This window comes from Oncorhynchus mykiss, chromosome 20 (assembly GCF_057628025.1).
Source record: "Oncorhynchus mykiss isolate SJ-2025 chromosome 20, ASM5762802v1, whole genome shotgun sequence".
Lineage (NCBI taxonomy): Eukaryota > Metazoa > Chordata > Actinopteri > Salmoniformes > Salmonidae > Oncorhynchus > Oncorhynchus mykiss.
Window position 1 is genome coordinate 8,473,061 of NC_143041.1, and position 27,435 is coordinate 8,500,495.

Consider the following 27,435-nt stretch of genomic DNA (forward strand, 5'->3'; position numbering starts at 1 on the left):
CCTGATTCAACTCTTGTTGTGTTGGCTATACAGCACACTGTATCCTTAATTTCCCCATGACTGCTATATATAGCTCACTGGGTAGTGAGGCATTGCACGTATTGCCTACACTTCCCGGTTAGCCGAGTGTGTGTATGACTGTCCTTAGAAAACAACATCCTCTGCCTTCAGTGGTACAATCAGCCTTGGTCCAGTCAGCCTTTCCACTCATAAACATTGTGTCATCTCATTTTTTATTGTATGGTTTTTCTGTTATATGTGCATTTATCTCCGTAGCTTAAGACCCCTAAGGTATATGATTTACATAGATTATGGCACCACAAATTAACATCTACAGTACCCGTCAAAAGTTTGGACACCTACTCATTCAAGGGTTTTTCTTTATTTTTTACTATTTTCTACATTGTAGAATAATAGTTAAGACATCAAAACTATGAAATAACACATTGAATCATGTAGTAACCAAAAAAGTGTTAAACAAATTAAAATAGATTTTAGATCCTTCAAAGTAGCCACCCTTTTGCCTTGATGACATCTTTTCACACTCTCTCAACCAGCTTCATGAGGAATGCTTTTCCAACAGTCTTGAAGGAGTTCCCATATATGCTAAGCACTTGTTGGCTGCTTTTCCTTCACTCTGCGGCCCAACTCATCCCAGGTCTTCTGATGCAGCACTCTATCACTATGAGCTGTTCTTGCCATAATATGGACTTGGTCTCTTACCAAATAGGGCTATCTTTTGTATACCACCCCTTCCTTGTCACAACACAAAGGATTGGCTTAAATGCATTAAGAAGGAAAGAAATTCCACAAATTAACAAGGCACACCTGTTAATTGAAATGCATTCCAGGTGACTATCTCATGAAGCTGTTTGAGAGAATGCCAAGAGTGTGCAAAGCTGTCAAGGCAAAGGGTGGCTACTTTAGTTTGGGAAACTCTGATAAAGAGTAAACACATAGTGGGCGCCATCATGGATGTGTAATAACAGTTGGGTCTCTTTGTGTCTCAGGTCTCTATCAGTGGGCACTAAGTCAGGCTACAGACTCTTCTCTGTCACCTCGGTGGACAAGATGGACTGCATCCATGAAGGAGGTGAGTGAGTTTCCTTATAGCCTGTGTGTACTGGTAGCTAGTAACTACAATGAAACACTGGCAGATGTTCACTAAACTGGTATCATAAGGACAGGGACAAAACAAGCACCTAGTAAGCTGTGGTCAGGTCAACCAGCGTGGTTGTACAGTAGTCTCTGTAACCAGAGAACAAGTTGTTCTAAGCTGACACAGTCCACCCTCTCCCACGTATGTAAACAATGGTTGTGAGTAATGTGTTACACCATAAACCTGTTCCCAGTAATGCATTCTACAAGTATTTTATCAGTGTTTCCTATCACGGTGAGAGGAAAGTGTCAGCGTATTAATGTTTTGGCTTGAGTGTCAAATAAATAAATCAAATACAATTTTGTCACATGCGCCAAATACAGCAGGCGTAGTAGACCTTACCGTGAAATGCTTACTTACATGCCCTTAACCAACAACGCCGTTTTAAGAAAAATAAAAGTTCAGAAAATATTAAACTATGAAATGAATGTGATGGAATGTGCGCCTGCGGAGTGTGTACGTATTTGCGTGTCTGTGCATGTGTGCTCTATGCACATGTTTACCTGTGTGTGTGTGTGTATTCTACGCAAAGTGTTGTTTTTATATAAGCACATCTATGTGATTTAACCCTTCCCGCCCACTTTCTTCCCTCCCTTTCCCAGCGGAGTCTCCAGACGTGTACATCGTGGAGCGGTTGTTCTCCAGCAGTCTGGTGGTGGTGGTCAGTCTCTCCATGCCCCGACGTATGAACGTCTACCACTTCAAGAGAGGAACAGAGATCTGCAACTATAGCTACTCCAACAACATCCTCTCAGTCAGGCTCAACAGACAGGTAATGGCCATCGGAGGCCCCATTCCAAACCCACTCCTCACCCCAGATTGAGGCCCACCTGAGAGGGATTCCCATTCCAAACCTTATAGCTCTGCAGTAACGTTTCTCTCTCCGTCCCCTGTAGAGGATGGTAGTGTGTCTGGAGGAGTCAGTCTACATCCACAACATCAAAGACATGAAGTTGCTCAAGACGCTGCTCAACATACCACACAACCCTTCAGGTAGTGAATACACACGTAGGCACACACACACACACGATGCGTACCCTCAACTATGCTTAGTTCTTAAACACAGACACACCCTCCAACCCGTCAGGTCTCTGTGCCCTCTCTGTGAACCATGGTAACTCCTACCTGGCGTACCCTGGTAGTCAGACCATCGGGGAGATCATGGTTTATGACGCCAACAACCTGGTAAGACCTGACATTCAAACTTCTTCTGCCACCGCTGCTATTCAAGTCAGTCTACACAGCACAACGCAGGGGGGATTCATGTTGATCTCAATGACAGCTTGCGATTAGGTTGTAGAGTGTTTGCAGTGGTAGTGGAAATGCCTTAATACTTTTGAGTACATGGAGTACAGTCATTGCATGTCACAGCTGTTGAAGTGGTCACAGGTTAATGTCAATGACGTATGACCTGTGTGTTCCTCAGAGCACGGTGACGATGATCCCAGCCCATGACAGTCCCCTTGCAGCTCTCACATTCAACGTGTCAGGAACCAAACTGGCCAGCGCCTCCGAGAGGGTGAGTCTGACTGTTCCTCCCTCTGTCTTTCTGTTTATCTCTGCATGTCTTTCTACTGTATCTCTCTATATATACACTGAGTATACCAAGCATTAGGAACACCTTCCTAATATTGAGTTGCATTCCACAGGGATGCTGGCCCATGTTGACTACAATGCTTCCCACAGTTGTGTCAAGTTCGCTGGATGTCCTTTGGGTGGTGGACCATTCTTGATACACACAGGAAACTGTTGAGCATGAAATACCCAGCAACGTTGCAGTTCTTGACACAAACCGGTGCGCCTGGAACCTACTTCCATACCCTGTTCAAAGGCACTTAAGTCTTTTGTCTTGCCAATTCACCCCCTGAATGGCACACATACACAAGCCATGCCCCAATTGTCTCAAGGCTTAAAAATCATTATTTAACCTGTCTCCTGCTCTTCATCTACACTGATTGAAGTGGATTTAACAAGTGACATCAATAAGGGATCCTAACGTTCACCTGGTCATGGAAAGAGCAGGTGTTCTTAATGTTTTGTATACTCAGTGTGTCACTCCCTTTCTCTGTGTACAATAGTTCTGTCTGACCATCTCTTCCTCCTCCTCCCCAGGGTACAGTGATTCGAGTGTTCACCATCCCAGAGGGACAAAGACTGTTTGAGTTCCGCAGAGGGATGAAGAGGTCAGTTTATGACAGACAGACTACAGAAACACACACAATAGTACAGCCGATAGACACAATACTTTAGAATGTCTCAACAAGGTTTTGTAGGGGTAGGTTTGGTCTCTTGAGGATGATGACTTTTACCATGTGTGTTTGTCTCAGGTACGTGAGTATCAGCTCATTGTCCTTTAGTTCAGACGCCCAGTTCCTCTGTGCCTCCAGCAACACCGAAACGGTCCATATCTTCAAACTGGAGCGTCACAGCCCCAGGTACACACTGTTTACCTTGATTGTGTTACAACCTGGCCCTTTCTGGTCCTCAGTGGCTAGTTGTCAGGAGTGGAAGAGGTTTTGTGTTACAGTTGTCTTTGTAGTCAGTTGGGAAGAGGAGTGTGATTGACTTGTTGAGTGTGACTATGTCTCTTCTGCCTGTCTAGTCGAGAGGGGGAATGTCCTACGTGGGGTGCATACGTGGGAAAGATGTTCACAGCAGCCAGCACCTACCTTCCCTCCCAGGTATCTGACATGATGCACCAGGACCGGGCCTTCGCCACTGTACGACTTAACATGTTCGGTCTCAAGAACATCTGCGCCTTGGCCACGTAAGTTTGTGTGTGTTTGCGGGGGGATGGTGTGTGTCTGTGTGCATTTCGATGTTTGGTAACTCTTTATTTGACAGTCCTATTTGTTATGATTTTCAGGGTTCAGAAGCTGCCTCGTCTGCTGGTGGCGTCATCAGATGGACATATCTACATCTATAACATTGACACACAGGAGGGAGGAGAGTGTGTGTTGGTCAGGAAACATAGGTGAATAAGTGTGTGAGCCTCAGGGTTGGGATCAATTCCATTTCAATTCCAGTCATTTCAGGAAGTACACTGAAAGTCCCATTTCATTTCTCTTCATTGCTTTTCAATCAGAAATTTGGTTTACTTTCTGAATTGACTGGAATTTAAATAGAATATACCCCAACCCTTGTGTGTGTGGAAGCATGTTTGTATATGCGCTTCTGTGCGTGTATATTTGCTCTCAGGCTCTTTTTGTTTTCTCCAGACTATTTGAAGGAGATAAGGAGCCACAGGAAGAACAACAGGAAGAGGAGGAGCTTGAGGATAGAAGGTCCCTCCCACCGTTAAACAGCTTATCATACGCTGCCACTGTGGCTCTCCCCTCGACCCCACCCTCTTCTACCACTCTCACAGGTATTATGTGGATGTTTGGTTATGTGTATGGTTTGTGTGTATGGTTTGTGTCTGTCTTACCTTGTGTAATTTAGTCTGGTGATGTGACCCTTTGTCATCTCTCCTCTCTTTCTATCTTCTTCTTCTCCATCCCTCAATCCTCCTCCCAGGCTACTTAGATGGAGGGGCTAAGAAAGGTGATGTGATTCCTGAACATGAGTTTACCAAGGGACCCGTCTGTCTGGATGACAAGAACGAGTTTCCTCCAGTCAACAACCAGAGCAACTGACCCGACTTTTCCCGGGAACCAATCAACTGGAGCCATTCAAGCTAGAAGGGATATCAGTATTCAGAGAACTCCCACCCCAGGTCCCACCCCCATGTCCCCAATGAGGCAATCAGATGGGAGAAATGTAGAAGCCACAATGGTGATTGGTTACTATCATGCGCCACTCAGAAGTAGAGTATGGATAGACAGTAGACCTGTCTCTGTACATTGTCTTATACCTGGCCCTGAAGGTCAATATGAATACAAACATTTCATTCCCTAACTATCAGAAGGAAAGGAGGTCTGGGCACTGAAGTTGTAGCCTACCTCTAGTCTAATATTAACCAATATTAACATGGTTAAAAGGGGACTTTAATATTTAATTGCATTCATACACAGCTATCGATAAGTGTTCAAAGTGCTTAACATTGTCAAAAGGGGAAGAGGCAAAACCATTCAATTGTACTTTTATAACCTCTTAGTATCGTTAAGTGATATATAATACTGACTGGATAGTGAAGTCTGAGTCCTATTCTGCTGCTTGATGCAGATTGGCTAGAACCCAGTGTAGGGTGGCAGAGAGGGGCCCAGAGACTGAGGCTTATCAGTGGTCTCTAGCTGTGGCACGCCCTGAGAGAGAAGGGGGAGGGAAGAGAAAGAAAGAGGGGGGGCTTCTATCATGTCTGAAGCGATAGTTTTCGACCAGCGCTAAGAAAAAAAGAGTCAAATACTGAAATGTGAAAAACTGAATAGAGAACTGTATTATAGGATCGTACAGGTCCTTTTATTTAATTGATTTCATTATTAACACCATTGACAACATAATATTGAATATTGTAACATTTCAGACATAACAGATGTTTTTACTTTGTAAAAAAACTATGTTGACTTGTATTAAATACTCTTTTGGAAAATGAAATTAGTATTATTCATCAATAGATCTTTTGGTTTTGGCGGAAAGTGATTTTTTATTGTTTGTTTATATATACATTTATACATATAGTATGTAGATAGCACACCTATTGTTATGATCCTGTGACTGATTTGCCAAAGGGTGGTGCTTTTTGTTCTTCGGATGTTTTGATTTTGGGTTAAAGTGAAGTTATTCGTGGGACAAACTAAACTGGTCTTAGATCAGTGTATTGGCAACTTCATCCTACTTATTGCATGGTCATATACTCCCCACCAGAGAGTGCTAGGGCAACCCAGAAGCCTCTGTTATATAACTGTACAAAAAGCCTGTGTACAGGAAAACACTTAATATTGGTAATAATACAGTAAATTGTCCTTGCTACGCAACAGCAGCTGTCTTCCCATGTTTCCCCTCAGAGCAGCAGTGAGCAATGTGTCTCAGTCAATCCCCAGTACTGACCTCCAGGAGAATGACCCACAGTCCGGCCTCCTCACAACAGGCTGATGCTAGTTCTAATATTTGCTTTTCTTCTTCACTCTGGCAAATGTTTCTGGTTGGTCTCTGGGGTTGTTTACATTAACCCAGATGTAGGCTACAGGTCTGTGATTTCTACATTCCCATGGGCACGCATATACCTCCAAGAGCAAACAATTATTGGACTAAAACTAAAGTGTGTGTGTGTCTGCGTGTCAGTCGGGCTTTCTGTGAATGTCAAACTGTGTGTAACACTGAATGTGTGTGTCCTCAGCCCAGGGTGAGGCAGCGGCAGGCTGTGTGCCGGGGGTCACAGCAGGGGGCTGCTGATTGGTCTGTGGCGTAGTCGGCCGTGGACACTGATTGGTCAGTGGCAATGTCATAGAGCAGCGCCTCCCTCCACCTCCTCACCCTCTCATCCACCTCCTTGTACTCCTCCGTGGTGGGGTCCAGGGGTGTCTCCTCGCCCTTGTCCCCAGACAGGTCAAATATCATAGGGGGGTCGTGGAGCTCCTGCCTCCCTTTAGACCCCCCACACGCCTCAGCCGCACCTGTAGGGGCAACATGTACTACAGTAAACTAAACTATCAATACTACTATTTCACTAAACTACCAATACTAAAGCAGACCAATCAAATCTCAGTCAGTCACTCACTGCACCTGACCAAGCATACCAATGAAGTTTATCTAGATCCCTTTTAGCCGTTACTTTAACGTCTGTATTACCCGTGATGTAGAAGGCCTTGTGGCGCCCCAGTCTGACAGTCTGCAGGTCCCCATACTTCCCTGCAGCGCCACTGTTTGGGTGGAAGAGGAACTGCAGGTAGGGAGAGGAAGACAAATGAGAGAGACTCGTTCCAGAAATCCATCCGATCATATTCCTGTTTCAGAGTAGTTCTACGTCACTACATTTGTGTTAAGACTAGCTCTGATAGCTCAGTGGGTCATACCTCATTTCCTGTTTCTTTGCCGTGTAGGAGGACGTCTGTGGCGTCAATACCGTCATAGCGTCTGTCTGATGGGGGGTTCACTCCAGCTAGGGAGAGGAGGGTGGGGAAGATATCCAGACCACTTGGAGAATGGAGAGGGAAGAGGGAGGGAGATCAGGAGAAAGAGGGGGTCAAGTTTGCACGAATAACGCAAAAGTGTAACACTCATTCACCTGTGTTTTGTATCTGAGCTGGGGGTAGCTTCAGATATATCTACTGTATTGATGACCAAACCTGAGCAGGGCAGAGCTGGTGCTGTTGGCTGGTACTCTGCCAGGCCAGTACGACACTGTGGGCACCCTGTGCCCCCCCTCCCAAGTGGTCCGCTTGGCAGAGCCCCCACCTGACAGACAGGTAACAGACCAATACATGGACCATTGATGTCAATATCCATAAGGTTCGTAATTTAGTTCAGTGAGTTGATGCACTAGAATGCAAGTGCTGACCCAGGAAGAACTTACCTCTGCTGGTCTGCCACTTCCCCAGGAAAGGACCCACACTTCCTGCATACTGGCACTTTTGCTCCCAGGGGCCATTATCACCTGAAGAAAAACACATAAAAAAATACAGTGATGTTTAATGATCCAAATGGAAACATGATCGCTGGTAGTTAGTGATCACTCACCAGTGAACCAGATGAGAGTGTTCTCCTTGTCTGAGGCATCAGATGCATTCTTTATTGCCCCCACCAGACCGTCCATCTCCCGCAGACTGGCAGCGTACACACCGCCCTCTGAGGGGTGGGGGGCGTAGGAAGGGGGGGACAGGGGGACGTGCATGTGTGCCAGAGCTACATAGAGCAGAAAAGGTTGTCCCCGTTCCCTATGAAGAAACATGATATCATGATATTGATAACATAAAAGATCCCACATTTAAACTTTTGAGCACTGTGAAGAAAGGTATATTTGAGCTATGAGTATGGTAGGCTACTGTATATGCCTATAGATAGCCACTTGACTTGCTAGAGAAAGGGCAAGCTCTTCTCTTTGGCAGAGTGAGAATGTATTAAGCCGTTACGAAACCTGATACTGTAAGCGATGGGCACTTCAAACAGGTGTGATGCAAAACGAGAGAGAGTCAGACTTACAGAATATTGTTCAGCCCAAATAACCCCCTCTTAACACACATTTCTTACTGTTTAGGCAGCTGTGCTCTGCGAGAATGCGGGAATGGAACACCATCTTTGCTTTCTGAATCAGAATGTTGGCACAGACCGATTGTGAAATTGGGTTCTGAAAATAAACAGCACGTGCACTGACAAAAACATGTTGTTCTAACAATCTGGGCTACATTCATTCAGAACTATGTTCCCTTTGCACTAAACTGTAAACATATCACGCCGTGACCAACATACAACTGTCTCACTGAGTATGTAGGCTATATCAACAGCAGCAACCCAAGTTACAGTGCTGCATATGAGGCTTTTGTTCTATTAAATAGCTGGATGTTTTTTTCCTGTCACATATATGTTTTTATGGGCATATTTTACCTGGCTGTGTGTATGACATTGAGTGCAGTGGATGTGTATCGCTGCGTTAGCCTCCACAGGTCCAGAGGCTGCTCTACAATGGTCCTGTTCTCAAACAGAGGCAGAGCCACTTTGGTGTAACAGCTGCTGTAACCACTCCTCTTCAATCTGGTTAAGTAGACAACACAAATATTCAGTATTAGGAGAATACAGAGCTCTGACTAGGGCTGTTACGGTGACCGTATTACCTCCACACCAGCGGTCAAGAGTCATGAAGGCAGTCAAATTCCACGTGACCGTTTAGTGGAACATTCCCGCTAATAGCCTACTGCCATGTGCTCATTGCTGCGCTTATAATGTGAAGAAATAGCCTTATAGTTTATCAACATTTAAGCTAAAAGTTCTGATCTGTTGCATCAGCCTCATTGGTTACATTTTTTTATGCTAGTGGTTGTATTCATTTGGGATGTCACATCCCACAACTGTCCCAGACTATGTTTGGAATATTTATTTCTCGCACAGAATAGAATAGTTCAACTCTTATACTATGGGGGATAGTAGATTGACATAGGCTAGTGCTTTTGCTGTTCGTTAGGCCTACTCATCTTGTTGGCTGACAACAATTAAATGTGGACAGCTGTTCCAGTTGAGTCCCCGATGTGTCTGTCATCACTTGTAGCCTGTGAGAACGACCCGATCACGTTACGAGCCATGTGAGTGAGAGGTGATTCGGAGCAAGCAGCACATAGGGAGAAGGGAATTAAAATGATTATATCCAGCCCAAGGGCACAATGGCCACTGGCCACAAAATGCATAGATTTTTTGGGGGGGGGATTAGAGTCAAAGGGGATGCCGCCGGGAAATTCGAGGCATTATGAAATGTTTGTCAAATTGTGAATGAGAGACTGATGAAGTGTGTACAGCCTGCGCAAAAAAACTAAGCAGAGCTCATGCCTTTCATGCTACTTTTTTCCAAACATCACTAGAGTCGCATCATGCAGCCTTAGAATGTATAAACATCATTCAGCCTTAGAATGTATAAACATATAGCCCAATGTTTGTATCACAACTAAAGTTACATGAATAACTCTAAATGAAGCATATAGGAGTAGCTGTTTCTTTGTTAACTGCTCAACACAGAATAGCCGCATGTGTTCACTCCCTCAGATCGTTTGGAGAAAATATCCTTCCTATTTTATTCAGCTTTGTTCAATTGTATTCTTCATGCTATAAAATAATATAAAATAATGCCATGGAATTCTTAGCAAATATTGTCTGAAATAGACTACATTTTCTTCATATAATGTTTATTTTTTTTGTTGTAAATGTAACCTTTATTTAACTAGGCAAGTCAGTTAAGAACAAATTCTTATTTACAATGATGGCCTACACCGGCCAAACCCGGACGACGCTGAGCCAATTGTGCGCTGCCCTATGGGACTCCCAGTCACGGCCGGTTGTGATAGAGCCTTAGACCTGTCTAAAATAAATAATCGAATCAAATTGTATTAGTCACATACGCCAAATACAAATACTTATAGTGAAATGCTTACTTACGAGCCCTTAACCAACAACGCAGTTAAAAAGAAATAGAGATAAGAATAAGAAATAAAAGTAATTAAAGAGCAGCAGTAAAATAACAATGGCGAGACTATATACAGGGGGGTACCGGTACAGAGTCAATGTGTGGGGGCACCAGTTAGTTGAGGTAATATGTACATGTAGGTAGAGTTATTAAAGTGACTAGGCATACATGATAACAACAAAGAGTAGCAGCGGTGTAAAAGAGGGGGAGGCAATGCAAAGAGTCTGGGTAGCCATTTGATTAGGTGTTCAGGACTCTTATGGCTTAAGGGTAGAAAATGTTTAGAAGCCTCTTGAACATAGACTTGGCACTCCGGTACCACTTGCCGTGTGGTAGCAGAGAGAACAGTCTATGACAAGGGTGGCTGGAGTCTTTGACAATGTTTAGGGCCTTTCTCTGACACCGCCTGGTATAGAGGTCCTGGATGGCAGGAAGCTTGGCCACAGTGATGTACTGGGCTGTTCGCACTACCCTCTGTAGTGCCTTGCGGTCGGAGGCCGAGCAGTTACCATACCAGGCAGTGATGCAACCAGTCAGGATACTCTCGATGGTGGAGCTGTAGAACCTTTTGAGGATCTGAGGACCCATGGCAAATCTTTTCAGTCTCCTGAGGGGGAATAGGTTTTATCAAGCCCTCTTCACGGCTTGGTGTGTTTGGACCATGTTAGTTTGTTGGTGATGTGGACACCAAGGAATTTGAAGCTCTCAACCTGCTCCACTGCATCCCTGTCGATGAGAATGGGGGCGTGCTCGGTCCTCTTTTCCTGTAGTCCACAATCATCTCCTTTGTCTTGATCACGTTGAGGGAGAGGTTGTTGTTCTGGCACCACACGGCCAGGTCTCTGACCTCCTCCCTATAGTCTGCTTCGTCGTTGTCGGTGATCAGGCCTACCACTGTTGTGTCATCGGCAAACTTAAGGATGGTGTTGAAGTCGTGCCTGGCTGTGCAGTCATGAGTGAACAGGAGAGGACTGAGCACGCACCCCTGAGGGACCCCTGTGTTGAGGATCAGCGTGGCGGATGTGTTGTTACCTACCCTTACCACCTGGTGGCGGCCCATCAGGAAGTCCAGGATCCAGTTGCAGAGGGAGATGTTCAGTCCCAGGGTCCTAAGCTTATTGATGAGCTTTGAGGGACTAGCTGAGGCACTAGCTGAGCTGTATTCAATGAATAGCATTCTCACATAGGTGTTCCTTTTGTCCGGGTGGGAAAGGGCAGTGTGGAGTGCAATAGAGATTGCATCATCCTTGGATCTGTTGGGGCGGTATGCAAATTGGAGTGGGTCTAGGGTTTCTGGGATAATGGTGTTGAAGTGAGCCATGACCAGCCTTTCAAAGTACTTCATGGCTAAAGACGTGAGAGCTACGGGTCGGTATTCGTTTAGGCAGGTTACCTTAGTGTTCTTGGGCACAGACACTATGGTGGTCTGCTTAAAACATGTAGGTATTACAGACTCAGACAGGGAGAGGTTGAAAATGTCAGTGAAGACACTTGCCAGTTGGTCAGCGCATGCTCGCAGTACACGTCCTGGTAATCCGTCTGGCTCTGCGGCCTTGTGAATGTAGACCTGTTTAAAGGTCTTACTCACATCAGCCGCAAAGAGCGTGATCACACAGTAATCCAGAACAACTGGTGCTCTCATGCATGTTTCAGTGATATTTGCCCCAAAGCGAGGATTATGGTCAGATTTACCAAATTGAGGGTGAGGGAGAGCTTTGTATGCGTCTCTGTGTGTGGAGTAAAGTTTTTTTCCTCTGGTTGCACATTTAAAATGCTGATTGAAATTTGGTAAAATGGATTTAAGTTCCCCTGCATTAACCTCTCTAGGGTATGTGGGACGCTAGCGTCCCACCTGGCCAACATCCAGTGAGATTGCAGAGCGCCAAATTCAAATACAGAAATACTCATTTTAATAATTCAGAAAAGATACAACTATTTTTTTTAAACATAGGTTTAAAGATTAACTTCTTGTGAATCCAACCACAGTGTCAGATTTTTAAAATGCTTTACGCGAAAGCATACCTTACAACTATTTGAGAACATCGCCCAGCAGACAAATCATTACAAACAGTAACCAGACAAGTAGAAGAGTTACACAAGTCAGAAATAGAGATAAAATTAATCACTTACCTTTGATGATCTTCATATGGTTGCACTCAGAAGACATTCATTTATTCAATAAATGTTCCTTTTGTCCAAATCCAAATAGTATCCGTAAAGTTCGTAGAAACATTTCGAACGATGTTTATATTCAATCCTCAGGTTGTTTTTTAGCCTGAATAATCAATAATATTTCAACAGGACAATAAAGTCGTCAATATAAAAGGTAAACAAGAAAGGCACTCTCTCGGTCGTGTGCATGAAAAAGCTCTGTGACACGGCAGGGTCCACTCATTCAGACTGCTCTTACTCCCTCATTTTTCAGAATAAAAGCCTGAAACTATTTCTAAAGACTGTTGACATCTAGTGGAAGGCATAGTAACTGCAATTTGAGTCCTAAGTCAATGGATACTGTAATGGCATTGAATAGAAAACTACACACAAAAAATCCTACTTCCTGAATGGATTTTTCTCAGGTTTTCACCTGCCAAATCAGTTCTGTTATACTCACAGACACTATTTTAACAGTTTTGGAAACTTTAGAGTGTTTTCTATCCAAATCTACCAATATGCATATCCTATCTTCTGGGCCTGAGTAGAAGGCAGTTTAATTTGGGCTAGGTTTTCATCCAAAATTCCAAATGCTGCCCCCTACCCTAGAGAAGTTAAAGTCCCCGGGTACTAGGAGCGCCGCCTCTGGTGAGCTTTTTCTTGTTGGCTTATGGCGGAATACAGCTCATTCAATGCAGTCTTAGTGCCAGCCTCTGACTGTGGTGGTATGTAAAAATACAGATGAAAACTCTCTAGATAGGTAGTGTTGTCTACAGCTTATCATATTCTACCTCAGGCGAGCAATAGTTTGAGACTGCCTTAGATATCGTGCACCAGCTGTTATTTACAAAAACATAGTCCGCCGCCCCTTGTCTTACCAGACGCCGCTTTTCTATCCTGCCGGTGCAGCGTATAACCAGTATGTTGATAGTGTCGTCGTTCAGCCACGTCTCCGTGAAACATAAGATATTACAGTTTTGAATGTCCTGTTGGTAGTCTAATCTTCCGCGTAGGTCATCTATTTTATTGTCCAAAGACTGCACATTTGCTAGCAGAATGGAAGGAAGTGGGGGTTTATTCAATCGCCTATGAATTCTCAGCGGCCAGCCAGTTCTCCTGCCCCCTTTTCTCCGCCTCCTCTTCATGCAGATAACTGGGATTTGGGCCTGTTCCCGAGAAAGCAGTATATCGTTCGCGTTGGCCTCGTCAGACTCTGCCAGTACGTGGTGAGTAATCGCAGTCCTGATGTCCAGAAGTTATTTTCGGTCATAAGAGATGGTAGCGGCAACATTATGTACAAAATAAGTTACAAACAACACAAATAAACTAACAAAAAAACACAATCAGTTGGGGACACGTAAAACGTCTGCCTTCTTCTCCAGCGCCATCTTAATAGCCTACAATATACTGGCTTTATTGTGAAGGTGTAGGCTATATTACCTGGATTTATTAGACTTGTTAAAATGTAGATGCTCCAAAGGTCTGCATCAGCGGCTTGTAGGCTGTGGAAGACAATATTTTGTGGCCACCACAGCCCTAGTTCTGGCAAGGAAATGTATGATTCATGCAGGAAAAATAATATTTCTGGGTCTCAAATTAGAATCTGGCTCAGTCTGTATAAACTCATCTGTCTATGAGAGCAAGCAAAGACCCTTGTGTATGTTTGTGTACCTGTGTTAACCATGAGCATACGACCCCCACCTGTTGTGTAGTATCTGTGGTCCAGGGTAACAGGGAGGGCAGGAGGGCAGGTCGTACCCAGGCAGGTCTGTACAGCCCATATCATTACTGTATGGGATCCCCAGGTAGTAGTCAAAACCTCCCCACAGAAAGCAATAAGAAACTCATTGTTTTAGACCTCACATTCACTCTAACACCTGCACTACTGTGGCTTCATGCAGATAGATATAGTAGATATAATATGTCAACCATTTAACTCAAGAACTCAATGGCTCTTACCTCTGTTGGTGGGACTGTATGGACCATTGTGCCCTAGATGCCATTTACCTACACTTACAACAGAGAAAACACAACGGGTTAGAACAGAATAAAATAGAATAGAGCAGGATAGAATAGAACAAAACATAATCAAATATGGAATAGAATAAAATAGAAGAGGTCTCTTTGTCTCTCACCAATCATGGCTGTGTAGTATCCACCCTGGTGCAGTATCTCGGCCAGGGTGGTCTCAGAGAGGGGTAGCCCCCCCACGGACCCCACAGCGAAGTTGTGTGTGACCCCGTTCCGCAGGCCGTGTCGGCCTGTGAGGAGAGCAGCACGGGACGGGGAGCAGGTGGAGGCTGGGGAGTGGAAGTCTGTCAACCTGGAGGATACAGATGAAAGGGGTTATGGAGGACAAAATGGTGTTTTAAACAAATAAAGTGGTGGTGACCAACACTGGTTCTAGACTAGACAGTTACAGGGTGTGCAAATACAATACATAAGTAAGAAATGTGTAGCTCATGATTCAATAAAGGTATTTGACACCAGGACTGGAACTAAAGCCTCCACCTCCTGTTGCAGTTATCCATGACAGTTCTATCCTGTGAGAAAAAGCCTACTTTAAGTTAGGCTAGTTGGTTAGTGAACAGGCTAACAAGAGCTGTACCTCATTCCTTGCTGGGCCATCAGATCCAGATGAGGGGTCTGGCTTGAACTCTGACCTGCCTGCTGGTTGGCACCTAGGTCTCCCCATCCAATATCATCTGCCAGAATGATGATGAAGTTGGGTCTCTTGGTGCGGGTCCTGTCCCCAGCTTCATTATGGCTCACTGTGTGGAACAGTAGCCCACAGAGCAGGGTCCCAGCTAATAGGAGCAGGAAGACACTCCCTGACATTCTGGTTCAAGACCTGGGAGAGTGACAGAGTAAGACAAGGCAAAGAACTGATCAAAACTAAGGTCCCAAGAGACACTTTTATAGCAGCTTTGGGTTGAACAATGTATTATTCATTATTATAACAATTATAACAATCATGGTCAACTGCACACAGACAGCACTCAGACAGTTATTAGGTGCAGGGGGCTGCAGTAGACTGATATAGGACCGAGCTGACTGATTGTAACCCAATCCCCTTAACCCCTGTGTTTCCTCATGAGTGTGTGTGTGTGTGTGAGTGAGAGAGTATGTGAGAGAGAGAGAGAGACTGTGAGAGAGAGCGAGAGAGAGGAGAAAGAGAGAGAGAGAGAGAGAGAGAGAGAGAGAGAGAGAGAGAGAGAAAGTGAGTGCCACAGTAAGGTTGTCACTGGTTTCACCGGTCATAAACTGAACCACACACAGGATTACCACACAGCACAATGTGAAAAACATTTGGGATAGAGACAGATCTTTTATCTCTAAAACTGAAAAACAGGTAAGATTTATGCAATACTCATTTTACTATCTTGAAGTAAATATGCTGTATCTGACTGAGAAGTATTGATTGAAAAGGAGCAACAAGTGAGCTGGCAAAGAGTAAACCTACAGTTATCTACAATCCACGTTGCCAACAGCATGAGACCTATACAATGGGTAGTTCAACGCTGTCCTTCACAAACTCGTGCTACCTTTAAATTCAAGACGTGGGCTTTCTTCTCCTCAGCTCTCCTCTCCTTAATTCTTCAAAATATTGGAGAAGTGGCAGCAATATGGCAGAGGCCCACCCGGGGTATTTGCTTTCACCGGTGGTTATTCGGTCCACTAAAGGTGAGGAATAAGGTTAGGAGCCTAAAGTTCTGTTCTCATTATAATAATTATTCGGACAGTTCCAAATTAGTGAGATTTTTCAGTTAGAAAGTGAATGTTATTTATAATAAGGTTTACCTGTAGAAAATGGATGGTCCTCTCTTCAGCAAAATATAGTTTAAAAAAATAAGAAGACCCTCCCCTACAGCTAAATTAATAATTAACACAAAAGTGGACGGCATTTACCCGCACTTCTTGGACAGACCAGGCAGAGCCTCATTTATGAGAAACTGTTCTTCGTCCTGTAGCCTACATGGCAATGTGGAATTTTGATAGTGCACCGGGCTGCGGGTCAGGAGGTTGTGGGTACGCAGACCGCCGTGGACATGAGTAGGGATGCAAAGATCTCCTTTATAGTAAAAGCATTGCAATAATCTATCATCATATGTAGAAAAAATGCATTTTCTAATTAATTTGACATATTAGAGGAATCTTTTTTTATAACACACAAATTTCCGAAATTACAGCCTAAGAATGGACAGAGAAATAGGCCTATGTGTTCATTTTATCACATTTCTCCCATGCCAAATCAGTCTGTCTTGTTTGCAACAAAACTGTCCGTTTGCAAATAATTACATCCAAGACGTCATTAGGAATCTGAGCATGGTACTTTCAAAAGTTAGGCCTACATTTCTAACCCAGACAGAGTAAACCCACCGACACAGAAAAGTGTAAGCTTTAACTGCTGGCTACTCTTCTTCCGTGGCTTAACCCAACGAGGGAAGGTCACAAGTGTTTCCCTAAAAGCTGTCTGGGTTTAAACATCTTCTACTGTACAGAAAGTTAATAGATTAATCAATTGATAGTGAAAGGATTAGATTACTTCCCAAGCAAAGTCAGCCTCTGAAGGTCAACGAAACGAAACAATGATATCCCCATTTGCATCGGAGTCACGTCTTTCCTGGGTATTTTACAGCTTGTTTCTAACATAAAGCATCGCAGACCAAAGCGCTGTTATAGATCACTTTATATAATCGGATACATTTGATATTCTTCAAAATCATTTGCCATTTTCAGTAATAAAACGTATGGCATATCCTCTCATCATACCTCCTCAATTTGACTCTTAGTTTTATGGTGGGTGAAGGAATTGACCAACAAATCTATGGATATAGCAGCCAATAGCCTAAACATGAAGGCCTACCTATTATTTCTTAAAATAGGAAGGAATAGGCTCCAACACAAAACACTGTATTGTTAGTAAGACCCCCATGAAATGGAAAAAAATTAATGGCAACTTATTGGCATTGGGAGAACCATATACACAATCACAAATACCACTCAAATGGACGGCAGTTCATCAAAACCATACTGCAACCGGGAACATTGCAAATGTCAAGTGTGATAAACCAAAATTCCCATAGATTTTCATATGGGAAATGTTCACAAAGTCAGGTCCCAAGGGTGAAATTTTCTAAATCTCAATTTTTTCAAAATGTTAAAACCTCATAAAAAGTGTGTTTTTTTTGCCAATTATTCATATTTTATGGTCAATTATACATATGTAGTAACCGTACGGCCACACATTTGTCTTATTTTATTGAGTTTGTCCATAAGGCCTATGTTTTGTCCATTTGCAATATATGATCATAGGAAGTCGGCTTCCGAACCAAAAAGTCAGTGTACCATGTCCAAATGGCATAAGAAATGTCCAAATGGCATATATGCTGACTAAATTATATATATCACTATGTTAAGCCCTGAATCAACCTAGAGGGTTTAGTTGACATGTTTGATCATAGGAAGTAAGAATTTCTCATTGATGTTGATTCAGCATGTCCATTTCGTAATGGGAAGTCCTTGGATATACATTGGCAATGGACACTGTCAACTTGCAGAAGAGCATGTTCACACTGCTCATTGGTGTTGATTTCAGCCTGTGCATTTGGTGATGTTAAATCCCTCATTAATAACCTCTTAAGAATCCGCCCCTTTTTTTAAATTTTCCATTGCATTTATGCTCTGTCAGAACTGAACCCGCAGCTAGAACTACGTGTTAAATTATTTTTTTTAATGGTTTTAACAGAAGGCACTGTGAATTTTGAGCCGGCTCTGAAATATGTGATAGTTGGCTTCTAAACGAGTTGGACAAAGTGGGTTTGGTGTCAGTATGTATCAGTTTGGTGTCAGAATGATATCTTATTGACTGATGGACGCTGACTTGATGGCTGACTTTTGTCTGTTTCCAATAAGTTTAAACAGTGATGAACCATCACCAAATGGACAGACTGAAATCAACACTAAAAGTGTTGGCAAAATGCATCACCGTAGTCTCTAGGCCGTGCCGAGTTCAAGGAGATGCGCCACTTGCCCGAAGCTCGCTCAGCCTGACCGCAGCGACGTTGCAGAATGTAGGCCCGGAATGAAGCCTGACTAGTAGTGATTTTAACATGCTTTGGACATATTGCGGCCTCCTGGTCATACAGAGACACGCCATTTTTGATGGGCTCTTCGGGGGGAGGTTGGGATGGATAAGCCACAGAGTTATTCTAGCTGCGCTCGCTGGTTCATGTAGTCTGACACATTCGAGTTGCTCCCTAAGGACAACATGGGTTTACAGGTTATGCTCTAACTTTTCTTCAGTGCAGGCCATTTTCAAAATTTATTTTGCCACGTGTTCAGGGTCACCTGTATCTCTATAGATAAACATAAAAAGATTGAATTGAATAGTCCCCTTCATATCCTAAAGGGGAAATGTGAACTTCACCATCAAATGGGGAGGCTTAAATCATCACAAAAAGGAAAACAAATGGCATCACCATAGTCTCTAGGCCATGCCGAGTCCAACGAGATGCCCCACTTGACCGTAGCTCACTCGGTCTGACTGCAGTGACCGTGCAAAATGAAGCCTGACCTAAATTTGAGGTGCTTTTGGGTGACAGCGGCAGAACCGTTGAGGCTAGAAACACAATTCAACCACAGGAACGTTCCTAAGGTCCTCCCGATCTGCGCAAACCTAACATTGACCATGTAGTATTAACCCTTAACAGTGAAAACAGGGTGTTTTCTTCTGACAGTTTGCAATGACATCTCTCCCCATAGGAATACATTGCCTCCTTCCCTAAATTCAACCTGTTGTTTACGTGGGTTATGATTGCCAAATCAAACTGTCTTCAATGTCAATCCATCAGGCCACTATGATGATTACCTGTGTTGATTCTAAGCTTCCTGGAGCAACCGGGAGTGTTGAAATTCACCCTAAAAGTGGTTTTGATTTCACAACCTGTAGTTAGTGAAAAACACTGCATTCAACCCTCTATAAATCAGTCAGTTCTTAACGTAAAGACTTGAAACTCAGGAACGTCTATCACTGCTCGGCCATCCTGAGTTCAACGAGCCATTCAATTGGGCATTTCTGTAGTATATTTGAGCATGTCCAATTCGGACAGTGTACAATTGTACATTTCCAATGTATTTAAAAACTCAGTTTTTCACAATTCCTGACATTTAATCCTAGTAAAAATTCCCTGTCTTAGGTAAGTTAGGAACACCACTTTATTTTAAGAATGTGAAAATATCAGAATAACAGTCATTTCTTTCATCACGTTCCCACTGGGTCAGAAGTTTACATATACTAAATTAGCATTCGGTAGCATTGCCTCTAAATTGTTTAACTTGGGTCAAATGTCTCAGGTAGCCTTCCACAAGCTTTCCACAATAAGTTGGGTGAATTTTGGTCAGGTTTGTAGGCCTCCTTGCTCGCACATGCTTTTTCAGTTCTGCCCACACATTTTCTATAGGATTGAGGTCAGGGCTTTGTGATGGCCAATCTAATACCTTGGCTTTGCTGTCCTTAAGCCATTTTGCCACAACTTTGGAAGTATGCTTGGGGTCATTGTCCATTTGGAAGACCCATTTGCGACCAAGCTTTATCTTCCTGACTAATATCTTGAAATGTTGCTTCAATATATCCACATCATTTTCCTTCCTCATCTATTTTGTGAAGTACACCAGTCCCTCCTGCAGCAAAAACCCCCACAACATGATGCTGCCACTCCCGTGCTTCACGGTTGGGATGGTGTTCTTCGGCTTGCAAGCCTCCCCCTTTTTCCTCCAAACATAACGATGGTCATTATGGCCAAACAGTTCTATTTTTGTTTCATCAGACCAGAGGACATTTCTCCAAAAAGTATGATCTTTGTCCCCATGTGCAGTTGCAAACCGTAGTCTGGATATTTTATGGCGGTTCGGAGCAGTGGCTTCTTCCTTGCTGAGCGGCCTTTCTACCCTCCCGATATAGGACTAGTTTTACTGCGGATATAGATACTTTTGCACCTGTTTCCTCCAGCATCTTCACATGGTCCTTTCCTGTTGTTCTGGGATTGATGTTCATCTCTAGGATACAGAACGCGTATCCTTCCTGAGCGGTATGACGGCTGCGTGGTCCCATGGTGTTTATACTTGCGTACTATTGTTCGTACAGATGAACGTGGTACTTTCAGGCGTTTGGAAATTGCTCCCAAGGATGAACCAGACTTGTGGAGGTCTACCATTTTTTTCTGAGGTCTTTGCTGATTTCCCCATGATGTCAAGCAAAGAGGCACTGAATTTGAAGGTAGGCCTTGAAATACATCCACAGGTACACCTCCAATTGACTCAAATTATGTCAATTAGCCTACCAGAAGCTTCTAAAGCCATGACATCATTTTCTGGAATTTTCCAAGCTGTTTAAAGGCACGGTCAATTTAGTGATTGTAAAGTTCTGACCCACTGGAATTGTGATACAGTGATTTATAAGTGAAATAATCTGTCTGTAAACAATTGTTGGAAAAATGACTTGTGTCATGTACAAAGTAGATGTCCTAACTGACTTGCCAAACTATAGTTTGTTTACAAGAAATGTGTGGAGTGGTTGAAAAACAAGTTTTAATGACTCCAACCTAAGTGTATGTAAACGTCTAACTTCAACTGTATATATGTTTTGGCTTCTTGCAGTCAATTTGCAGTCTACAAATGATTTATAATTATGTTCTGGCCCCGACCATCCTCTCAAGAAAAAAAATCGGTCCGCAGTTGAATCTAGTTGATTATCCCTGGGCTATAGGCTAGTCCATGCACATTTTTTGGACTAGACCTAATCAAAAATTATTTTAGAAGAAAACTTTGACTCTCCTCGTAAACTGCCACGTAGCATTACACAGTGCAGCCATTGGTTAAGCAGCACACAAAACCGTTTTTGCTCAGCAGAGCAGGCCGGACTCAGGGTTTGAATATCCATTGATGTGTGTAATGCAGCCTTGTTTTATGCACACATCTATATGTAGCCTAATAATCAACTCATTATAAAACACCCCGAAATATTGAAATGTAATTAATGACATGACCCTTCCTTCCCCTGGACTAGATTTAAATAATACTAACCCCCCCCCCCCCCCCTTGACTGAAATTGAAAAAGCATGACCCTCTCCCATTTCCCTACTGTAAATACAGGTTTTTCAAGAGGCCCAATAATCACCTCTGTAGCCTAGTTATAATAATTTAAATTGTGGTCTAACATTAATTACTGATTAAAATACTTGGGCAGCTTATAGCTTACAGCTTATAGCCAAATCGGTTAGATACAAAATATCTAGAAGGCCCTAGAATGTAAGAGAACATAATGCCATGGGATAAGACAAGTAAAGTAGTATTGGTGTTGTACTTTAGGCTGAGTCAAGTCTATAGAGGGCCTAACTTTATCTGCTGTTTGTCTTTCCTTTGGCCACCTCTGGCTGAATGAGATAACATGTTGGCACATTAAACATTGGTGTTGGTCGACCCACAGATCTATACACACACTTTTGGTTATAAGACAGACAAGTCAGAGAAGACAAGCGCAGCATAGGTAATGACCGTTGGAATGGATGAGTTACCAATGCCATAGGCTATTCGGCATTGCTAATTCATTCGTTGAGAAAAGGCAAACTGGATATGTGGAACGACAATAAAAAGGCAGTGAGTGAAACAGGTTTATGTGTGTGTGAATTGTGGTTATTGTTGCGTAATTAAAGATGTGCTAATTACGCTGCAGGACCGATTAGGATCCTTGATACAAAGTAACAGTTGCGTTGATACAGCAAGCAACGTGTCCTGAAAAGCTACATTGTTCCGGATGTAAGCAGCAACAACTTTCATCATAACATTACCTAAAACGAATATAGTTTGCAAGCTGCAACTATGTACCTAACATATGAAATTGATAAAGGATACGTTTTATTGAAATTTTTCCATGTAATCCACAGGTAACAGTGATTGTATTACCGCTTTACAGTGACGTCTTGCTTGCAGAGTTATTGCAGACTCGAAGAACGTGCACGTTCACGCCAAAAATGCGCGTTCACACATACCCACAGTTACCAGAGGGTTCGTTACAGTTGGGAGGGACTGACTCAGAAAGTCACATGTAAACTGCAAAAAAAATTATTTGCTCTTCATAAATCAGCTAATCCTAGCCTTATACACACACACACACACACACACACACACACACACACACACACACACACACACACACACACACACACACACACACACACACACAAACGTTAATGTTAATATATTCACCTTATACCATACCAATAACATTGACATTATTAACTATGTATTTATTTTCTTCCCAATCACAAGCGTTGTTTACTTGTTACCTTTTCTAAAAGTTCTCTATTGCCCCCTTCCCTACAGCATCTTCTGCTCCAACTATGACAGTGTGGGGGTCCAGAGTGAAGCGCTACATGGGGCCTAACGTCTACACGGCTCCCCCAGATGGTGGCTGGGGCTGGGTGGTGGCGGTCTCCTTCTTCCTGGTGGAAGTGTTCACCTACGGAGTCATCAAGAGCTTGGGTATCTTCCTCCAGGACCTGATGGGGGAGTTTGGGGAGAGCAACAGCCGAGTCTCTTGGATCATCTCCATCTGCGTCTTCACTATGAGCTTCACTGGTGAGACTGGCGATGGGGGATGGGGGATGAGAGGGTCTAAGGCAGGGGTTCTTAAGCTTTTTCAGATCAAGACCCAAATGAGAAATTGACTGTCCTCTCGTGAGCCAAATGGTTCTCCAAATTAAGAAGACATAGTGCATGATTATAGATGTATTCTCATAACTTGTGACCCACCTCTCACATGCCCAGAGCCCACTTTGGGTCCAGACCCATAGTTTAAGAAACCCTAGTCCAGGGCAATTCTGGTTCTGAAGAGCTGCTGAGTGTGAAGGCTTGTGTTACTGTGCCAGACTCCTTGATCTCATAATACCTTTTTTGGGTGATATTAACTGAAAATGGTCAGATGCTCTATAGTGTGTCATATCTTAGTGCTAACAAGAGATACCTATCCCCTCTCTCCTCACAGCTCCTCTTGCTTCTATAATGACCAACCGATTTGGGTTCCGGCCAGTTGTTATGATTGGTGGACTCCTCATCTCCATAGGAACCATCGCCAGTGGCTTCACCAACTCCATCAACGAGATGTACATCACCATCGGACTCGTTGCAGGTAAGACAAACAAATACACACAGGATATTGACCATCATAACTGTCACAGTGGCACCAGTGTTGTCACCAGTGCGTGTGCATGTGTGTCCTCTCCCCTCCACAGGCCTGGGGTACTGTCTGACCTTCCTGCCCACCGTCACCCTACTGTCTCAGTACTTTTCCCAGCGACGTTCCCTGGTCACAGCTGTCGCCTCCACGGGAGAGTCCTTCTCCGTGTTCGCCCTCGCCCCAGGTAAGAGGTCACAGTGGGACTAAAAGCCTCTGCTTACTAGCAAAGTTTCTCTTTAAAAAATACAATGTTTCAGTTTACCAACCTTCCCATTACCTTAATCGCACTTTTCTCAATTGCTTTTTCTTTTAAAATTAACCCGCATTTAATTTGAGGTTGGATTGCAAACCCTGACCACTATATTTCAAACACTCTCCTCTTTGTTCTCCCCCATCTGCTCCTCAGCATTCTCTGCTCTGAGGGACTGTATCGGCTGGCGTTACACTCTGGTGGTGATCGGAGCTCTGCAGGGCATCATCATCATTTGTGGAGTTTTGCTAAGACCCATCTTCATTAGACCTGGACCAGCCACGGAGACAGAGACAGGTGGACTGGCTGACCAAGAGCTGAAGGCTCTGAACACACAGGAGGAGTCCTACACTAAGGAGAGACTGTACACTAAGGACATTTCATATGCTAAGGACAGCTATTACACACCGCAGAGTTCCTACTCTCAGGAGAACAAGCTGACTCATTGTTACTCCCTGAGCTCTGGAGAGTCTGAGGACTCTGGGGTCCAGTCCCTCCATCACCAGGTCCTGGATGATGGTAGCAAGGCAGGGATGGATATTCCTCTGAATGGGAAAGAGGAGAAGGGAGAAAAGGAGGGAAAAGAGAGAAGAGAGAAGGAGGTGTCTTCACAGCTGTGCTTAGGAAGTAAGAAGGAGATGGAGAAGGACGAGGAGCAGACACGGACAGTATCCGCCCAAAAGCCCAAACTCCTTGACTTCTCTGTGCTGAGAGAAGGCAGCTTCATTTGCTATGCTCTCTTCGGCCTCTTCGCCACATTGGGTTTCTTTGCCCCTCAGCTCTACATCATTGAGCTGAGCGTGAGCCGTGGCGTGGAGCGTGACCGTGCAACCTACATGCTCTCCGCCATGGCGGTTGCAGAGATCTTTGGTCGCCTCTCCATTGGTTGGGTGCTAGGCAGGAAACTGTTTAGAGGCAGGAAGCCCTTGGTGCTGCTAGGATGTGTAATCCTGCTGTGCCTGGTGCTGGTGGCCTTTACCCTGGTGTGGGAGTTCTGGGGCCTGGCGATATGTTGTGGGTTCTATGGTTTTTTTATGGGCACTGTGTCATCAACGCATATACCCATGCTGGCAGAGAAAGATGTGGTGGGCATAGAGAGGATGGCGTCGGCTGCGGGAGTCTATGTGTTTATACAGAGCTTCGCTGGGCTGGCCGGACCACCTCTAGGAGGTAAGAGATGCATTCAGGTCTCATATTTATTCACAGCTCTCTGTCATGGCATGTCTCTTTTTCTCTATCTCTCTCTCTCTCACTAATGATATTGGTTTTATTTTCATTATCATCTAATTAAATAACTTGATTAATTTGTGCATCATTTTTATGAATTCGTTTAACTTTTAAAAATGGTATTATCTCAGGTGTTCTGGTGGACCTGACTCAGAACTACGGCTCAGCTTTCTACTCCTGTGCGGTGGGTATGGGTTTGGGAGCTGTGTTCCTGGGACTGGTACGACCAGCCAAGAGAGGCTTGCCCTGCTGCAGCAAGAGGGGGCCTCAAAATTGCCCAGAACCCCTGCAGATGGGGCCAGGGAACCCTGTACCTCAGCGAGAGGGGAAGGAGGCCCAGGACAGAGACAGTCTTCAGGACTTCCTAGAAGTTGACCTTGATTTGGACCAGAAACAGGAAATCATTACTGAAAAAGGCCAACTGATGACAATCTCTACTTGAAAAGACATCACACAGCTCAGAAGGAAACCCCATAAGAGTCTGAACTGAAGTCTTGGCTAAGCTAGTGCTGATTGAGACAAATCAGACAAATATGTGAATAAAGAATGCCATGGACGGATAAGGAATCTCTATCGTGTGATTTCAGATCTTGTTTCGGGTGTCTGGCAAGGTTTCATATCTCCAGTCACTCACACTGAACAAAGGAAAGGGCATACTGAACATCCTGGATGTAAGGGGTGAAATTAGCACTACAAACCTTGTTGTAAACTGAGACAACAATGTTATTATTGCTTCCCTGAATATCAAAACACTGTGTTTTAGCTCATGGTACTGTTAGAGAGGATACACAAACAATATGTAGAGGCCAGTTATTACATTTATGAAGTCAGCTGGGAAACCTTATTACGCTCACACTTGATTTCAAAGGTCAATAGTAAGGCAATAGGATTTTGAGTTTCCTCCCAAAAATAACATTAAAGTTGATTCAACTTACAATTGTATCTCATTTGGGAGTAAAGCTGAACAAACATACATTCTCAAGTTGAATTGTATGCTCACTGAACTTTTAATTTTAGGTTGAGTGAACATACGCTGAACAAAAATATAAACGCAACATGTAAAGTGTAAAGCCCATGTTTCATGAGCTGAAATAAAAGATCTCCTAAATTGTCCATACGCACAAAAAGCTTATTTCTCTAAAATGTTGTGCACAAATGTTTACATTCCTATTAGTGAGAATTTCTCCTTTGCCAAGATAATCCATCCACCTGACAGGTGTGGCATAACAAGAAGCTGATTAAACATCATGATCATTACACAGGTGCACCCTGGGGACAATAAAAGGCCACTCTAAAATGTGCCGTTTTGTCACACAACACAATGCCACAGATGTCTCAAGTTGAGGGAGCGTGCAATTGGCATGCTGCCTGCAGGAATGTCCACCAGAGCTGTTGCCAGAGAATGTCATGTTATTTCTCCACCATAAGCCACCTCCAGCATTGTTTTAGAGAATTTGGCAGTAGGTCCAACCGGCCTCACAACCGCAGACCATGTTTATGGCATTGTGTGGGCGAGCAGTTTTCTGATGTCAACGTTGTAAACAGAGTGCCCCATGGTTGTGGTGGGGTTATGGTATGGGCAGGCACAAGCTACAGAAAACAAACACAATTGCATTTTATTGATGGCAATTTGAATAAACAGAGATACCGTGACGAGATCCTGAGGCCCATTGTCGTGCAATTAATCTGCCGTCATCACCTCATGTTTCAACGTGATAATGCACGGCCCCATGTCACAAGGATCTGTGTACAATTCCTGGAAGCTGAAAATGTCCCAGTTCTTCCATGGCCTGCATACTCACCAAACATGTCACCCATTGAGCAGGTTTGGGATGTTCTGGATTGACGTGTACGACAGCGTGTTCCAGTTCTAGACAATATCAAATATAACTTTGCACAGCCATTGAAGAGGAGTGGGACAACATTCCACAGGCCACAATCAACAGCCTGATCAATTCTATGAGAAGGAGATCTGTCGCACTGCCTGAGACAAATGGTGGTCACACCAGATAATAACTGGTTTTCTGATCCAAGCACCCTATTTTTTTTAAGGTATCTGTGACCAACAGATGCATATAGAATAGGGCCTAATTCATTTATTTCAATTGACTGATTTCCTTATATGAACTGTAACTCAATAAAACATGTGAAATCGTTCCATGTTGAGTTTATATTTTTGTTCAGGATACAATTCAACTTGAGAATGTATTCTACCCTATTCGCAGTTTAATTTTACACTAGGAAATATGACAATACATTAATCACAACGCCTTTCTTTGAGGGCCTAATTACACACTAAAGCAGTGGTTTGAAACTTCTGGTTTACAGGCTACGTCTGCAATTCACATTATGCTGACTTGCAAAGGATA

At 43.6% G+C, this 27,435-nt stretch overlaps 3 protein-coding genes across 26 annotated transcripts in view; 2 read left to right on the forward strand and 1 right to left on the reverse strand.

Moving 5' to 3' along the window:
- The window catches only part of LOC110499214 (WD repeat domain phosphoinositide-interacting protein 1), a 9,379-nt gene extending 3,687 nt beyond the window's left edge, over positions 1-5,692 (forward strand). Inside the window, exons 2-13 of one of the 3 annotated variants that reach the window (XR_016489299.1) lie at positions 1,011-1,093; positions 1,762-1,931; positions 2,056-2,152; positions 2,247-2,344; positions 2,586-2,678; positions 2,809-3,181; positions 3,272-3,342; positions 3,487-3,594; positions 3,762-3,926; positions 4,026-4,133; positions 4,378-4,526; positions 4,676-5,692. Coding sequence is in view for 1 of the 3 variants with exons in the window: in XM_021576201.3 (XP_021431876.3) it covers positions 1,011-1,093; positions 1,762-1,931; positions 2,056-2,152; positions 2,247-2,344; positions 2,586-2,678; positions 3,272-3,342; positions 3,487-3,594; positions 3,762-3,926; positions 4,026-4,133; positions 4,378-4,526; positions 4,676-4,794 (1,261 nt within the window). In the remaining 2 variants the exon portion in view is untranslated. The remainder of the gene's footprint in view (positions 1-1,010; positions 1,094-1,761; positions 1,932-2,055; positions 2,153-2,246; positions 2,345-2,585; positions 2,679-2,808; positions 3,182-3,271; positions 3,343-3,486; positions 3,595-3,761; positions 3,927-4,025; positions 4,134-4,377; positions 4,527-4,675) is intronic. The other 2 variants (XR_016489298.1, XM_021576201.3) reach the window with 2 other exon arrangements.
- Positions 5,536-22,417, reverse strand: LOC110499210 (arylsulfatase G). Of its 21 annotated transcripts, none has more exons than XM_090212089.1 (14): positions 16,155-16,425; positions 15,899-16,031; positions 14,962-15,204; positions 14,489-14,676; positions 14,313-14,360; positions 14,055-14,172; positions 8,639-8,785; positions 8,285-8,339; positions 7,775-7,971; positions 7,611-7,691; positions 7,384-7,492; positions 7,111-7,231; positions 6,887-6,977; positions 5,536-6,711 (listed from the first exon to the last, which is right to left on the reverse strand). In XM_090212089.1, the coding sequence occupies exons 7-14, from the start codon at positions 8,655-8,657 to the stop codon at positions 6,431-6,433; spliced, it is 954 nt and encodes a 317-aa protein (XP_090068215.1). In that variant the 5' UTR covers positions 8,658-8,785; positions 14,055-14,172; positions 14,313-14,360; positions 14,489-14,676; positions 14,962-15,204; positions 15,899-16,031; positions 16,155-16,425; the 3' UTR covers positions 5,536-6,430. The 21 variants fall into 21 exon arrangements, 19 of the variants coding, with proteins under 19 accessions (XP_090068215.1, XP_090068210.1, XP_090068211.1 ...); XM_090212084.1 differs by having other exon boundaries at positions 8,285-8,381; positions 16,155-16,334; XM_090212085.1 differs by lacking the exons at positions 15,899-16,031; positions 16,155-16,425 and adding an exon at positions 22,317-22,380 and having other exon boundaries at positions 8,285-8,381.
- Positions 15,515-27,222, forward strand: LOC149974332 (monocarboxylate transporter 7-like). Of its 2 annotated transcripts, XM_090212073.1 has the most exons (7): positions 15,552-15,705; positions 15,934-16,037; positions 22,737-22,991; positions 23,398-23,541; positions 23,645-23,773; positions 23,996-25,009; positions 25,198-27,222. In XM_090212073.1, exons 2-7 carry the CDS (start codon positions 15,980-15,982, stop codon positions 25,506-25,508), a joined length of 1,911 nt encoding a protein of 636 aa, XP_090068199.1. In that variant the 5' UTR covers positions 15,552-15,705; positions 15,934-15,979; the 3' UTR covers positions 25,509-27,222. The 2 variants fall into 2 exon arrangements, with proteins under 2 accessions (XP_090068200.1, XP_090068199.1); XM_090212074.1 differs by lacking the exon at positions 15,934-16,037 and having other exon boundaries at positions 15,515-15,705.
- Positions 27,223-27,435: the final 213 nt, after the last annotated feature.